The sequence below is a fragment of the Juglans regia genome, chromosome 10 (assembly GCF_001411555.2).
Source record: "Juglans regia cultivar Chandler chromosome 10, Walnut 2.0, whole genome shotgun sequence".
Taxonomy (NCBI): Eukaryota; Viridiplantae; Streptophyta; class Magnoliopsida; order Fagales; family Juglandaceae; genus Juglans; species Juglans regia.
In genome coordinates this window covers 6,412,353-6,427,236 of record NC_049910.1, presented here as the reverse complement: position 1 = coordinate 6,427,236, position 14,884 = coordinate 6,412,353, and the positions used below count along the sequence as shown (strand labels likewise).

The window sequence follows — 14,884 nt, the reverse complement described above, 5'->3', positions numbered from 1 at the left end:
GTTTATCTGTTTTTTTTTCTTCTATATCATTTGAATGTTATTTTTGAAGTATTTTATTTATTTCAAATATTCTTTCTAAGTACAAGTAAATTTGCAATATCCCAATATATTTTTATATTTACAATATCTACTCATATACAATATAATACAATTTCTTTCTATACACACAATAAAAAAAATTATAAGAAAATAAAATCAAAAGATTAAAAAATGTGACTATATTATGAGAAGACAATTATAAATATTAGATGCATAGCAAATCATTTCATTCCAAGTTATGCATCTAGCAAAATATTAAATCTCATTTCATCTAGCAACTAATAGAAAATACATGATCATTGAAACTCTTTTTTTGGATAAATAATTGATTATTTTATGTGTTTAGAATTATTTAAATAAGCATTCATTTTTTTTTTATAATATACAAACTTGTGATTAGATGAAAGAATCATGCGATCCATACTTTATGATTACTTAAATATTGTTAGACATATATATAGATATCGATTTTTTTTTTCTTTTTATAAAAGATACAACAAAAAACAAATGATATTTATTTTAAATTGAAATTTTATTTTAGAATATTTTTTTTAATTTCTAAACGAATTTTTTTGTATATTGTTTATAATGTGTTTTTTAGTTTTTAAAATATGATGCACACGTGTCTAGAATTTAATGGTGTTGACTTGATACTTTTAACAATTGATTAATGAAATAGAGAGGGAATGATTGACTTGATATTTTTTTTTTGGATTTGAAAAATTTAAATTGTTTATTATATCTTGTATTAAAATTTTAAAAAATTGTAATGATGAGTTGAAATGAATTAAGATTAATTTAATTTCCAAATGCTCAGTAGCAATGGTCACATTTTCTCTAACAAGTGCATGTGCCACTCTTTTAGCTTTCCTTTTAACATGCTGTAATTTTCAAGAAAAACTTCCAAAACTATACTATTTTAACGTGTTGTATCAGATGAAGAGAATTGAAATTATGAGTAATATTATTATTTTAATATTTAATTCTTAACTATAAAAAATGTACCTTATTCGACCGATTTAAAACATGATTTGTGATTTATCACTCTACTAAGATTTGACCCTAAAAATGAATCTAAAATAAGCGAAATGATACGATCTCAAGAGCTTTCCCAATGAATCAAAGACAATTTAATAATTCTTCATGTATATGCCCGTATAGTATATAATAAAGGAAAAATATTTGCATCAACTTACTATTTATCACACACTCAATGCACTTAGTGTATTGAGTTAAAAAAAAAAATTGAATGCATGGTATGTGGAGAGTATAGGCTGATGCATAAAATTACTCTATAATAAATGTAAAAATAATAAATTTATACCGTGCTAATAGTGATCTCGAGAATAGCCGATTGCAGCTCCTCCTGGCTTAAACAGTTAAACCCTCTCGTTTCGTCACATAGAAAAGCCTCCCTCCTCGGCTCCTACCTCTGAATCCCTCTTCTACTCTTGCTAGAGCCTTCACGCTGTCCGTCCAAAAATGGTGAGCCAAAGACAGAGGCTAGCTCGCAAGAAGTACAGAGAAGCTCACCCGGATTTGTTCCCTAAGCCGGAGCCAACGCCACCCAAAGACCCAGACAAGAAGAAGAAGAAAAAGAATAGCATGTTCAAGCGCAAAAAGGCAGACTCTAAAGCACCCAGAGACCCAAACAAACCTGTTAGAATGGGCTTTAAGAAACACCCACTTAGAGTCCCTGGGATGAAGCCTGGTGAGAGCTGTTTCATTTGCAAGGCGAAGGACCATATCGCCAAGCTCTGCCCTGAGAAAGCTGAGTGGGAAAAGAACAAGGTCTGATTTTCTGCGTTAATTCTATTTTTTTGTTGGGTTTCATATATCTGTACATTTCATTAATTGAAGAAATTTAGTTTGATATCGATTATCTTGTAGATTTTCCTTTCCAAGTACTCTAGAACCTGTATGTACATGGTTGAAATTATCCTGGGTTTTTTATTCTTTTTATCTCCAATAAGGTTAAAAAGGGGGAGGGTTACTGTGATTGAATTTCATGAGGGTTTTTGGTAGCATTGAATCATCGGGATTGTGTGTGATCGAATAAAATGAGCGTTTTCCTAGAAAAAAAAAGGAAATTATAAAATGTGGGTTTGGTTTTGTTGTTTGAAAGGATTTATGGAATTGAAGTTTAATTGGAGAAGGCAAATTGGCTGTTACAGTATAAAATGAACTTACAGTGTTGGTTTTCTGTGTCGTGTGAATCTGTGATGCTTTCAGATATGTTTGCTTTGTCGGAGACGAGGGCATAGTCTCAAGAATTGCCCTAACAAGAATGGTACGACGGTGGATAAGAAGCTTTGCTATAATTGTGGGGAAAGTGGACATTCGCTTGCGAACTGTACCCAACCTCTTCGAGAAGGTAAACAACCTTATGTTTGCTTTATGGAACGTCAATTTGTCTTATGATTTGGATTACGTCTTTGCTGAATCAATTTAGATATCATGTTAGCTTGTCAGAGAGATTCTCCACATTGCATTGTCTTTTATTATTAGTATTATTATTATTTTGCTTTTGACCAGAAATGGGTTTATTGGATATATCTACTCGTATTAGATAGTGAGCAAACCATAGTACATCATAATTGATGAAAGTAAAAAGAGAACACTCTCTACACTATACAAGGGAAAATCATTTAAATCTCAAAAACAGCAACTCCACTCCATCAACCAGCAACAAACCCCTCATCTCTCCCAGAATATCTAGCCAATCAAAATACAACTGTTTGACACCACTTGCACCAGATTTGGCTGGAGCATCTGCGACTTGATTAACTTCTTTGCCACTTTTTCTTCTCCTACTACACTAACAATCACTTGATATTTGACTTGCCTGTGTTTGGAAATTTAGGGCAGGTTTGGAGGTGAGATGAGAATTTTGTGTTTTGTTTTGAAGTTTAAAATATTATGTTTTAATATTATTATTGTTTTGGGATTTGAAAAAGGTGTATTGAGATTTGAAAAAGTTGAATTGTTTATTATATTTTGTATGTGGATTTGAAAAAGGTGTAATGATAAGATGAGATGAGATGAGAATTTTGTGTTTTGTCTTGTGCCCCAAACCTGCCCTTAGTGTTATGGAATTTCTACAGATATTAAAACGTACATCTAGTTTCTAATCTGGGTCACTCTTCCTTTTTGTCAGATTTTTTTTTTTGTTCTGTAATGATATTAATGCTTTATTCCAGTACAGCCTGATAACAGATATCATTTTACGGGAAGAAAGAACTGCATCTCTATGACATTTGCTCTATGAACCACATAAAATTTCTATAATGCTATTGGATTGCATGCATGATTTGGAGAGGTTACTTATATACCTTAGTGTGCTATGTACAAATAAAATGCACTAACTATTACTTGCCCAAACTTGTTGCATGGCTGGCTTTGTCCTCCTTTGATGAAAATCACATGTGCAGTTGAGTCAATCTGATTAACCCAGTCGTCTGATTCTTATGTTCTGTCCTTGTTTTGTTATGAACCATAATTGCTTTGTTTGGCATTTCAGGAGGAACTAAATTTGCCAATTGCTTCATATGCAATGAACGCGGACATTTAAGCAAGAATTGTCCTCAAAATACTCACGGAATCTATCCGAAGGTTTACGTTTAAACCATCTTGATGTTTAGATTTTCAGAACCCAGAATGTCATTTTTTGTTTGGGGGAGGGGGGCTATTTATAAGGAAGATATGTCATTTGTGTCCTGAATCGTCCTGGCACTTCCCTTGCAAGTTCAATCTGACGCTTCTCCATGTTTTGTCCTCTTTTTCTTCAGGGGGGTTCTTGTAAAATATGCGGAGGGGTAACACACTTGGCAAAAGATTGTCCAAACAAAGGTTCTGTAGCTGCCCGTGGACCTGGTAACACATGTAAGTTTAAGATTAAAAATTCTAGAATATTTCTTTTAATTCAGAGTTCTCAGTATTGCAAAGGTAGAATTTTATATTATTGTCACTTGACATTCTAAAAATAAGTATGGTGGTAAACCATTCATTACCATGACTCAAGCATGCTCCAAATATGTTGTGGATTGTTGTACACCTCACATATTTCAAAATTTAGAATTTTATATACCAAAATATTGGCATCCAGAATGACTATGCAAAGAAAATGAGTCTAATTGAAGTTTGGATGGGAAAGTTACAGTACTAGAAACATACACTTTGCATAAATCGTAACCTTGTATAAATTAATTAATGATAAATAAGACTCAGTTGTTGAGTCCTTTGATAGAATAAGAAGTTTCTATGATACATTTGGCGGTTTCATGACTGTAGAGTGGTGAATGATAGGAGAACTTGCTTTTGGCTTATCTATGGTACTGCATGAGGCCCTTTAGCGATGCTGTTCTTATTTTCTTTCTCATTGCTGAAAATAAAAGGAGTGTTCAATTACATGGGATGCTCTAGGTTTTTTTAGTTGTATTCAGCATTGTTCATCAAGAACCCACGACAAGATGTGTTGAAGGTTTTCAATCCCTCATTTGTTGGAGGTGAGATATTTTTTAAGGCTTAGAGAAGAGGATTGGGGTAATCTCGTCCACAGAATACTATTTGGTATGTTGTCTGTTTTAAAGAGGCTACTTTGCCTCAGTAGCCTCTTTAAAACATTCAACATACCAACTTTAAAGAGGCTACTTTGCCTACTTATCCAAAAAAAAAAAAAGGAGGCTACTTTGCCTGGACAGCTGCTGTACAATGGACGCAAGAGAGCAGTTTGGTTGAGATAACATCTATAAGCCATATCCTATGCTTAGGGTTTGGTAACTTGGTTGTGAGAGGAGCAGTTATACCTTTGATGGGGTTCGGTTTATTTGCGTCTCGTAGTTTTCCTTTACATTTTTTCTTTATTTTTTTCTTGCATCCTAACTTGGGGTTGGTTCTCTTTTTATTATTTTTGGGGGAGGGCTGAAGCGGGTTTGGAGGGGAGACTTCCCATCTTCCTGTCTATTCTTCTTTCATCTTCAACAAATTTCATTACTTTTAAGCTTTGTAAACAAAAACTTTGCCCCTGGGCTTGGCTAGCCCAGGTAAATATGGTGGGAATATATGCAGTTCAGTCAAGCAGGCCCAAATTTGGGAATAAATTTTATATATTGTGGATAATTCTCAGCGGATATGCAAAACATTTCCCCTTTCCCCTTCTATGTTTGTTTCATTTTATTTATCTTCTCATTATATAACAATTAAGTGTATACCTCTGCATTTCTGTTTGGTTGAAAGAGTCGTCCAGGTGTTCTGATGTCTTTATTCTGCTGGTATTCTACTTATTTTCAACAGTTGTTAAGGATGAAAGGCCAAGAGGACGGGTGACCAAATTTGTTAGCGGAGACGACATTGAGGATGATTTCTTGACTGATGGCACGAATAGTGGTAACAAAGATAAGTCCTCTGAGTCAAAAGTTAGTTCTGCCTCTGGTTCAAAAGAAAGTAATGTAAAACCAAAGAAGAAACAGGAGCCCAAAATCGTGAACTTTGTTGGTTGATAAATTTTGTCCCATGATGCAACTTTCGCTAGAAGCTTGCAACATTCAGTATATTGGAGAGTCTAGAGTTCCTCTTTTCCCCTAAATATTTCTTAATGGAATTTTGGCATTTCTCACCTAATTTTAATGCCATCCCTTTTTGGATGCCATATAATATTTGGTAATTAAGCTGCAAATTTTGGGTTCCAATTGCAGATAAGCCAATATAGGTTTTATAATATGTTTAAATATATTATATATATATATAAATAATTAGCATTACAATTTAAAATGTATACAATCATATTTACTTTGCAAGAAATGATCGTTTTGCTATTCTTTCTTTCTGTCTTTTTTCCTCTTTGGATGATCATGGTTTCTAAACAAACCAAATATGAGACACACATATAATGGTTCCGATCAGTCTATCAGGGCCTTGGAACAAAGAAACTCTGAAGAGTCTTTTGGGGTTTTTAATTCACCGAAAATATTGAACCAATCATAACGTGGCGATGTGCACTGTTAGTTGTGGACATAATCAGCCATAGAAGCATAGAAAATTTTCAACCTTTGTTTCCTCCCCCAAATTTCTCTTCCTCCTCCGCTTTCTTCTCAACTCTCATTATCTCCCCAGAAATAAGGATCTCTCTCCCTCTTCTTTGCTCTCCCATTTCTCTGTTTTCTTCTTCTTCGTCTTTTTGCAAACCTTTCTGTCTGTTATATTGCTGGACAACATGGTACGTTAGCTCTCTCTCTCTCTCTCTCTCTCTCTCTCTCTCATAATGGGTGATATGAAATCAGAAAGACATGTAAACCATTCAGGGATAGCAGGTGTTATTTTTACTTTAGCATTCTTTTCCCTTTTTTGTTTTATTTTTACTTGTATATATATTCTGCATCCCATCAGTGAAGAGTCCTAGAAATTAGGCGACGCAGATCCAGAAAATAGCTGTAGGGAACGTCCTTGTTACTCCTCCCATTACGTAATACGGCATATATTACAACTCTGGTAACACAACCAAATCAAGAAGTTTACATATGCCGGTGTGCATTTCTTGGCATTGTTTTCCTTAGAAACAAACAGATCCCAGTCAACTTTATTATCATTCATGTATTTCCGTTTATTTTCATTTCAAAAACAAAACGTTTGGGTTAGGCGAATGCGGTATCTGGAATGGCTGTGAGTGATGAATGCAAACTGAAGTTCTTGGAGCTAAAATCGAAGAGGAACTACCGTTTCATCATTTTCAAGATTGAGAATCAGACGGTTGTTGTGGAGAAGCTCGGAAACCCAGATGAAACCTATGAGGATTTCGCCGAGTCTCTGCCTGCCGATGAGTGCCGCTATGCCGTGTTTGATTTTGATTTCATCACTGCCGAGAACTGCCAGAAAAGCAAGATTTTTTTCATTGCATGGTAATTTATGTTCTCTTATAATTAAGTCTCTACATGCATGCTTGGAAATAAAGAATATTAGCTGAGCATATAACCACCATTAAATCCTCGAGTTAGCAGCTTCAATGTCTTGGCATTAGAAAATATAGAAAAAAAAAAAAAAAAATCCTTTCAAGTTCTTGTTCAAACTTGTGAGCTCAAGGGAGAGGGTATTAAATATTTAATAAATTATTTAAACTCCACTTCATGTGTTTATTTCTCTTTTAGTCTAAAACTCGAGACAAACTTGAGATCCGAGGGGATGATCTTTTCAAATTGTAACACTTACTGCTGCTTTCGAGCATAAATCATAGCGAATTTGCTTCCCAAAGTAATGAAAATATTTTCAAAATGGCAATTACACAATGAGGCTAGAGATTGGATGCCAAATTAAGTTTGGCTTCATGTCTGATCAAGGCTAGCTAGCTGCTTGTCATAGGATACATGCAAGTTGATTATACATTGAAGGCTGGCTGACGAACACAAAAGACACGCACACTCGATCTGAGATATTACAGTGGATCATAACTCATCTCTCTCCTCTCTCTCTCTGTCTCTCTCTCATTTTATCAATTTTCAGGTCACCTGATACATCAAGAGTGAGAAGTAAGATGGTGTATGCCAGTTCCAAGGACAGATTCAAGAGGGAATTGGATGGCATTCAAGTCGAATTGCAAGCAACAGATCCCAGTGAAATGAGCCTCGACATTGTAAAAGGCCGAGCTCTTTAATATTCTCATTTTTCCCTTTCTAACAATTACATTCTATATATAATCATCATGGACAGCATTTAAAACCATAAGATTCAAACACTATGTTTTTCTCTGCAAATTATATAAACCCTCATGCTTTGACGATGATGGCCATAAAAGAATCCCTTCATCATTCTCATGTGATCAATTTGTTCACTTTGAAGGCATTGAGAATTTATATTTGTCCTTTAAAGGATCATGTAGCTAGGAGAATGTGTGTAAAGATTCAGTTTTCCGGTCATACACAATTCCCAATGGAATGGAGCAATTTTGCTTTGGAGAGATTCTTGTCTTCTAGTTTGTCTGGCTGCGATAATACCCGCTGGGGCGTGCGTGTAGTAATTGTTCTACTCTTTTCTTCAATCTTCAACAAAGACTGCCAAGCGTTATCTACTTTGGTTCCTCGCTCGAGCCATCAATTTGACTGATATTTAACAATTTCATATAGAGCTTTGCTACTCATCATTCTACACATTAAATATTATACTTTTTTTTTTAATTTTATTCTTCTTAAACTTATTGAATTTTTTTACTCATTATTCATATATTACACATTTAGTAAGAGAAAAAAAAATATCGTGTGTGGAAATGATGAATAGAATATCTTTTATATAATATGTTAAGGACATATATAGTTTTTTTTTTAATATTTTTTGTGCTACTAGATTGATGTACTACATTTTAAAATGTCTTTTTCATTCAAGTTTAAGTGATTGACTTATAAATATAGCTGATCAAGTTAGTTACAAATTTTTTTTTTATACGAGTTTGAGATGAACTTGTTAGCCTTTATTTTTTGGTAAGATTCATGGTTAGGCCTGTCTGAAATTTGTATCTGACTTTAATATTTAAATACTCAATTTTTAAATTATTAAAATCATATCAATTCAAAACATTTTTATACGTGTATCTATAATTTTTTTCAACTCAACATCACTTTACACGTGAAATTCATAATTTTTTTCAACTTTTCATAAATATATCTAAATTTATTTTAATATCAAAACACATCTAAACTTATATTATATGACTTTTACAAAATTCACTTCACTATTTCAATTTATTATTATTTATAAATAACTTAAATCATCTCAACATCTAAATGATATCTAAATCTACGTGTGGCAGATCATATGGATTCCCGTAGATGTCTGACTATGACATAGTGGTCTTATTTGAAATCTTGCATAGCTTTACTAATTTTATTATTGAGAAAAAGAGAGCCGTCCCTTGCTGCTTTTTTGAAAGGAGGAGAATCTAAGGGGTCCCCCTTTTTAATGTGTTATTTCTGTTTTATTCCAAGATGTTATGTATGTGAGTCTAAATTTAGATGAGTTATTCTATCAAGTTTGACTATATAACATACCATCCACATCAAGTGATTTTTTTTTTTAAAAAAAAAGGTAATAGTAAAATTTAATTTGTAAGATTTAAATTTAAAAATTAATTTTTCAAATTAAATTATGCTAAAAAAATACATTATTAAGTGTGCTCCCGACAATCCAACTTGATAATAGAATTTTTCATTATATGAACACCTGAATTTATATGAATGGAATAAGACTAAACTAATTTTTTTGTTGGCCATTAGAAGATGAAGAAGAGGAAGTCAAAAAAATCCAACTCATATTAATAGGCTAAACCAACCGACTTTGGTCCACGTACGACCACATGAGGAAAAATGAAAGATAAGGATGCAGATACTGATAGATCCCCTCCCAGGTGAATTGCTAATAACTTAACATTTACAAGCTTTTACTAATGTTACAAAGATATGATACAAAAATCAAATAATTGATAAATAGGATTAATGTAAATTGATCGGAAGATGTAGAATATTTTATTATTTATATTATATTCTTAAGTCTTAACGTTTTTTCGTAACGAGTAGGTCTAATAAGTAGAATATTTAATTAAATAGAGATAGAGTATAGAATCAAGATTCGAATTCACGACTTATGTTTTGATACTATGATTTTAATAAGTTTTATTAGAAATTCTTTTATTTTTTGTTTTTGCCTAAAATAATTTTGAATGATACGATGATAAGAAAAGGGAAATGCTTTTCTCAGATAAGGTGGTGGCCATCGATTGATTTTTTTTTTTTTTTACTTAATTGTTAAGTAAGGATTTTAAAATGAATTTCTATTTTTATTTTTATTTTTTTAAATATTTAATGAATTTAAAAAAATAAAATTTTTCTTTTACCTACTCGGTGGCCTCCCTATGTGGGAGTAGCACCGTCCTTGAGAAAAACAAGCGTAATTAACCAATCAGCTGGAATAAAATAGACCACAACGGCGAACATTTGTCACATGTGCTACCCAATTATACTAGAAGGATGCGTGCCTCACAAAAAAACCTACCTTTAAAACTCACAGACTCGTACCTCTCCCTTTGAAAAGATTTGCTGGCTAGGCTTCATTCTCTCTTCTGTGTTCCTCCTACCTTTCCAAATGGCCCAGGTATTTTAATGTCTTTCATTTCATGTTTCTCAAATAATGGTTTGAGCTTCCAGTTTTCGTGCTTGTTATGTGTTGTTCTCTCTTTGGAATTTGTAGCAGAAGGTGGTGTTGAAGGTCATGACCATGACTGATGACAAAACAAAGAAGAAAGCAATAGAAGCTGCAGCCGATATATTTGGTATTTATCTTTGGAATTCTCAAAGAAATTCATTCCTTTCAAAGAGAAGAAAAACAGGGAGTTCTTGGGTCACTTCTAAGACAAATGGGTTTTTATATGTCTTCTTCACTAAAAGGGAGGGAGGGAAACGAAGAAGATGTGTTTTCTTTTTTTCACAATCTGGAAAAGAATGCTTGAACTGAACCCAGAACTAACTTTGTACCTCTTTAAGAATACACGCAGAATTATTTGATTGCTTTTGCATTTTCTTGTATCAAACAATTCATTTCTTGGGTAATTTTCGTACCAACAGGGGTTGATTCGATTGCGGCAGATCTGAATGATCAGAAGTTAACGGTCATAGGGCTAATGGATTCAGTGGCAGTGGTGAAGAAGTTGAAGAAAGTAGGGAAAGTGGACATAGTATCAGTTGGGCCGGCTAAAGAAGAGAAGAAAGAAGAGAAGAAGGAAGAGAAGAAAGAAGAAAAGAAAGAAGAGAAGAAGGAAGAGAAGAAAGAAGAGAAGAAGGAAGAAAATAAAGAGGAAAAGAAATAAGTAAAAAAAGGCTAAATTTCAATCAATACTACTAAGTGCTCTTGTTATTGCTATTTTCCCATTAATAAGAGGCTTGCTTTTAATAAGCTCTGCTTAAAGCTGCATAAATGAAAGAACGAATAGATGAAGAAGATGGGAATTTTTTGCTCATTTTTCAACACTACTTTCATGGGTTTTATTTTTGCCGGTGGTTTTTCTAATCCTATGGTTTTTAGACATCTTCAAAATGCACCTACTGCAGACGGGTTTTGAGGCTGTCAAAACACTAGGTTTGTCTTCTTCGAAACGAAGGAGTGCAGGAGTTTTGGCTTAATTTTCTTGAGTTGGTTATCCATGTTGAAGCTCAAACAAGTCTAAATGCGCCAAGAGATCCATCGTCAGAAAGGAATTGAATGAATACAAAAATAGCTATATTATTCTTTTGACACAAGTCCAATCCAATTTGAGAGCATATTCAGCGGCTGCCACCAAATGGGGCTGCGTGGCTTGATAGTGAATTGACGCTGATTGCTGAATAAACTACTCAGACAAGAGCAGGATTCCACTAACTTTGTGACAGGTTTAAGCAGGCTTGTTTATCACTAATATGGCATGCAGCCTCTGATTGGTAAAGCAGTCATCACCAATAGACGGAGATATAAGTGCTCTGAGCAGAGTTTTACTTGCTAGTATGGAAAACATACATTTCATGTAGCTAATATGGCAATTAAATTTGCATGAGAAGTTTAAAATTAAATCCTTCAAGTCGGGAGTGTGTAGATAGTTCATATCAGCTTGTATACATAATATTTCTCATCTGCCCTCAACAAAGTCCCCTTACTGCTATAAATGAACAGTTAGGGTGATGGGTTGGACCATCCACATGCGTCATTCGTTATCAAGATGCCCCCAGGCATTATAGCCTTTTGTATGCACAGCTTGAAAAGGTCAAAATAAAGTCGGCAACAAAAGGCTATACAACTTTTATGTTGTGCTACTGCGTGCTAAAAATGGATGACAGGGACTTGAAAACTACCAGTTGGTACCACTCACAGTGCAAATCAGCATTCTAACAAAATATCTGAGCTAAGCCATATTTGTTTGTAATTTTGTAGTTGTAAGCCATCAAAGGCTCAAATCTACGCCACAGCCAAAGATAAGAAGAAGCCATGATCAGGATATTAGCAAAGCAAACGTGTAGATAGCTTTGCTGGGAATAACCGAAAGTAGCGGATATGTAATGAGTAAAGACACCTCCTTTGAGACCCAACCTTTTGCCACTCAGGTTTCTATCCAGATTCTCAATCCCAATAATAATCTAATTCAAAAAACCCAACAAAGTAGTAATAAAAATCACAATGATGATAACGACCCCCACCTCCACAAGTCGCAACATTAAACAAACAAACAAACAAACAAAAATAATCTCTGCCAAAGCTTGGGGTTCATCATAAAGCATGGTCGTTCAAGACTCCGTATGTGAACCTGAGATATCAAGCTCACAGATGACTATGGGGAAGGGGAGGGCTACCCAACATTGTGTAGCCATTTGTTATCTTTGGGACTAGAGAAACTACTCAAATAATAGCAGTACAGCACTATGTATGATGAGAACTCGGCCAGGAAATTGCCTGGAGATAGTATTGTTTCAGCGATCACCTAGAACATAAGTAGTGATTAAGCTAGACTTAGGCATCCTTGAGGACATAAAGGCAAAATGTTAGAAAAAATGCTTATGCAAAGCAATAACCAGAATATAACTACATCACAGATTTCAAAATTCTCCGCAGACATGTGCTTACTTCAGGATTGCAGGAATCAGCCAATCATGACATAGTTGTTGCCACTGGAAAATTCAGCATTGGCTTGAAATTATCGTGGTGTTTTTGGTGGAATTGGTGACATATCTGCATGCAGGAGATAGAATCTTGTTGTGTCTTCAAAATTATCGCTGGATGAATAAGTTATGTCTGTATGAGGTTACAAGAGAATGATCTCCAGTTAAATATTTTACTGCTTTAGCATCTCCTATATTTCTTGAACTTCGAGAGAAGATGGACATACTGCCCCTTCTCCACCATATGTTTTATTACTTCATGAGCTTCAGAAAGCTTTCCAGCATTTCTCAAATTACTCACTAAGGTGCTGTACACAAGGAAATTTGGATTACAACCTCTAGATTCCATTTGCTTGAGCATTGAGCATGCATCCTCGAATTTCCCCTCCATACAAAGCCCACGAATCATGGAATTGTATGTGAATACATTTGGAAGATGTCCCTGGATTATCATCTCATCAAACATTTCCTGAGCTTTTTCAAGCTCCCCAGCCACAATATATCCCGTGATCATCACAGTGTAACAAACCACATCTGGCATACACCCATTTTTTATCATTTCACCGAAAAAATAGTTGCAGGCATCCAAATTTCCAGCCCGGCTAAGTCCATCTATCAATGTGGTGAAGTGAAGAACACTTGGGTAAAAACCCAATTCTTTCATGTGATTCAAAAGATTAAGAGCTGCAAGCGGTTTATCTCCTTTTCCTAGAACATGAAGAAGGATATTATATGTATGAATGTCTGGAGAAAATCCACTTCTACCCATTTCATCAAGCAGTCGATGGAACTGATCCAACTTCCCCAACCTATACCTTGCACACATGACAACATTATAAGTTAGAACATCCGGAGAATGACCCTCACGTAACATCTGTTGATACACCCACTCAATCAACTTGTACTGGTTTACGGTGAGAAGAGAAACTAGAATTGCATTGTATGAATGTTTAAATGGCCTATAATTAAATGTCTTTGATCTGATGAACCTCTCCACAACTTTCCTTGCCAATCCTGCCCCACAAAAAGTACATATCAATATGTTAAATGTTCGAGCTGTAGTTGGGAACCCATTTTCAATCATCTCGTCAACCATCCTCCACACTGCCTTAAACTCCTCACAATCTGCAAATATCTTCATTATTAAATGGTAAGAATTCGCAGTATGCCTGTAATGCTCCTGTTGACCAGACCACACAAAAAACTTATACCCTAATTTCGCAGACCGCAGCTTATTAGCATAATTTACATTCCTCAAAATTCCCAACAGAACTTCCCTCACGAGAAGCCCTGAAAGCCTTATAGACAACTCGTTTAGAGCCAATTTCGTATCAAATCCGGGACCATCTTGCTCGAGAACTTCAAGAACCCTCCTAGCATCAATCTTTACATTATAAAAAAAACCCTGCCTCGCTGATAAATGACGGGCACGTGTTTCATACTCATTGGCAGTGGGCTTTTCATCTGAAACGGGATCAAAATCTGAACATCTCCACATTCCTTTCAAGGGCTCCTCAATTAATCTAAACCCATCATCAACCTTATGACCATCGAAGGTGTGGTCACACAATTCCCGAGAAATACAAAAAAAGTACGATACTTTGCGGAAAACTCTTGGACAAAATAGATAGATAGAGTTCATTTCTAATGCCCATTATATCTGAAACTCGACAGTACCCAACAATTCCAAGAAGCCCACCAACAGATTGAAACTTCTTAGCATATGCAGCAGCAAAATATTCGTATAATCAAATTTCGGGAACGCCATTAAAACGAAAAGTCGCATGAGATATTCATTGACGCTGGAAATCGCTTGTGTAAGCGCGGGAGTTTGACTGATGAGAAGGACTCCAGTCAGTGAAGGAGACGAACGACTTACCTGGGATTGAACTAATTGGTAGAGCGATATCCAGTCTTTCTGAGCTAGCTCAAAGTCCCGCCCGAGCCTTTGATGGCCTGAGTGTGAGTGAGGGGAAACGGAGCTAATTTGGGAGAGAGCGCAGTTGCTCTTCTTGCAAGGGAATTGGAGGGGAAAAGGAAAACCCGGAAAAGGCTACTTGGGGGCTATTTCACATGCCAGGCCGCAATCTCGGTTTACTCGGGAGACACTGCTCGACCGAATAAGCTAAAAGCCTCGTGGACCGCCCGCTTCCTATATTAGATGGGCTTCAAGGCCGATCCCATCAGCT

General features: G+C 35.2%; 4 protein-coding genes across 5 annotated transcripts; 3 read left to right on the top strand and 1 right to left on the bottom strand.

Annotated features, from left to right (window-relative positions):
• The first annotated feature begins 1,378 nt into the window (after positions 1 to 1,378).
• On the top strand, positions 1,379 to 5,614 carry LOC108996846 (uncharacterized protein C683.02c). Its single transcript, XM_018972884.2, has 5 exons — positions 1,379 to 1,830; positions 2,272 to 2,413; positions 3,560 to 3,651; positions 3,828 to 3,921; positions 5,332 to 5,614. The coding sequence occupies exons 1-5, from the start codon at positions 1,522 to 1,524 to the stop codon at positions 5,535 to 5,537; spliced, it is 843 nt and encodes a 280-aa protein (XP_018828429.1). The 5' UTR covers positions 1,379 to 1,521; the 3' UTR covers positions 5,538 to 5,614.
• Positions 5,615 to 5,790: 176 nt separating this feature from the next.
• LOC108996847 (actin-depolymerizing factor 7-like) lies at positions 5,791 to 7,984 on the top strand. The gene is made up of 3 exons (XM_018972885.2): positions 5,791 to 6,253; positions 6,673 to 6,932; positions 7,531 to 7,984. Exons 1-3 carry the CDS (start codon positions 6,251 to 6,253, stop codon positions 7,679 to 7,681), a joined length of 414 nt encoding a protein of 137 aa, XP_018828430.1. The 5' UTR covers positions 5,791 to 6,250; the 3' UTR covers positions 7,682 to 7,984.
• Positions 7,985 to 10,022: 2,038 nt separating this feature from the next.
• Positions 10,023 to 10,963, top strand: LOC108996742 (heavy metal-associated isoprenylated plant protein 39-like). 2 transcript variants are annotated; one of them, XM_018972762.2, is made up of 3 exons: positions 10,023 to 10,167; positions 10,264 to 10,345; positions 10,638 to 10,963. In XM_018972762.2, exons 1-3 carry the CDS (start codon positions 10,159 to 10,161, stop codon positions 10,877 to 10,879), a joined length of 333 nt encoding a protein of 110 aa, XP_018828307.1. In that variant the 5' UTR covers positions 10,023 to 10,158; the 3' UTR covers positions 10,880 to 10,963. The 2 variants fall into 2 exon arrangements, with proteins under 2 accessions (XP_018828307.1, XP_018828308.1); XM_018972763.2 differs by having other exon boundaries at positions 10,025 to 10,167; positions 10,267 to 10,345.
• Positions 10,964 to 12,578: 1,615 nt separating this feature from the next.
• On the bottom strand, positions 12,579 to 14,752 carry LOC108996738 (pentatricopeptide repeat-containing protein At3g60050-like). The gene has a single exon (XM_018972756.2). The coding sequence runs from the start codon at positions 14,335 to 14,337 to the stop codon at positions 12,877 to 12,879; it is 1,461 nt and encodes a 486-aa protein (XP_018828301.1). The 5' UTR covers positions 14,338 to 14,752; the 3' UTR covers positions 12,579 to 12,876.
• Positions 14,753 to 14,884: the final 132 nt, after the last annotated feature.

Excerpts from the sequence above, each read along its gene's own strand:
- LOC108996846 (XM_018972884.2), top strand. The coding sequence starts at position 1,522 with ATGGTGAGCCAAAGACAGAGGCTAGCTCGCAAGAAGTACAGAGAAGCT. Across the intron at positions 1,831-2,271 it reads CTGAGTGGGAAAAGAACAAG|ATATGTTTGCTTTGTCGGAG; the intron begins GTCTGATTTTCT and ends TGATGCTTTCAG. Across the intron at positions 3,652-3,827 it reads CTCACGGAATCTATCCGAAG|GGGGGTTCTTGTAAAATATG; the intron begins GTTTACGTTTAA and ends CTTTTTCTTCAG.
- LOC108996847 (XM_018972885.2), top strand. Across the intron at positions 6,933-7,530 it reads AAGATTTTTTTCATTGCATG|GTCACCTGATACATCAAGAG; the intron begins GTAATTTATGTT and ends ATCAATTTTCAG.
- LOC108996742 (XM_018972762.2), top strand. Across the intron at positions 10,346-10,637 it reads AGCTGCAGCCGATATATTTG|GGGTTGATTCGATTGCGGCA; the intron begins GTATTTATCTTT and ends TCGTACCAACAG.
- LOC108996738 (XM_018972756.2), bottom strand. The coding sequence starts at position 14,337 with ATGAACTCTATCTATCTATTTTGTCCAAGAGTTTTCCGCAAAGTATCG.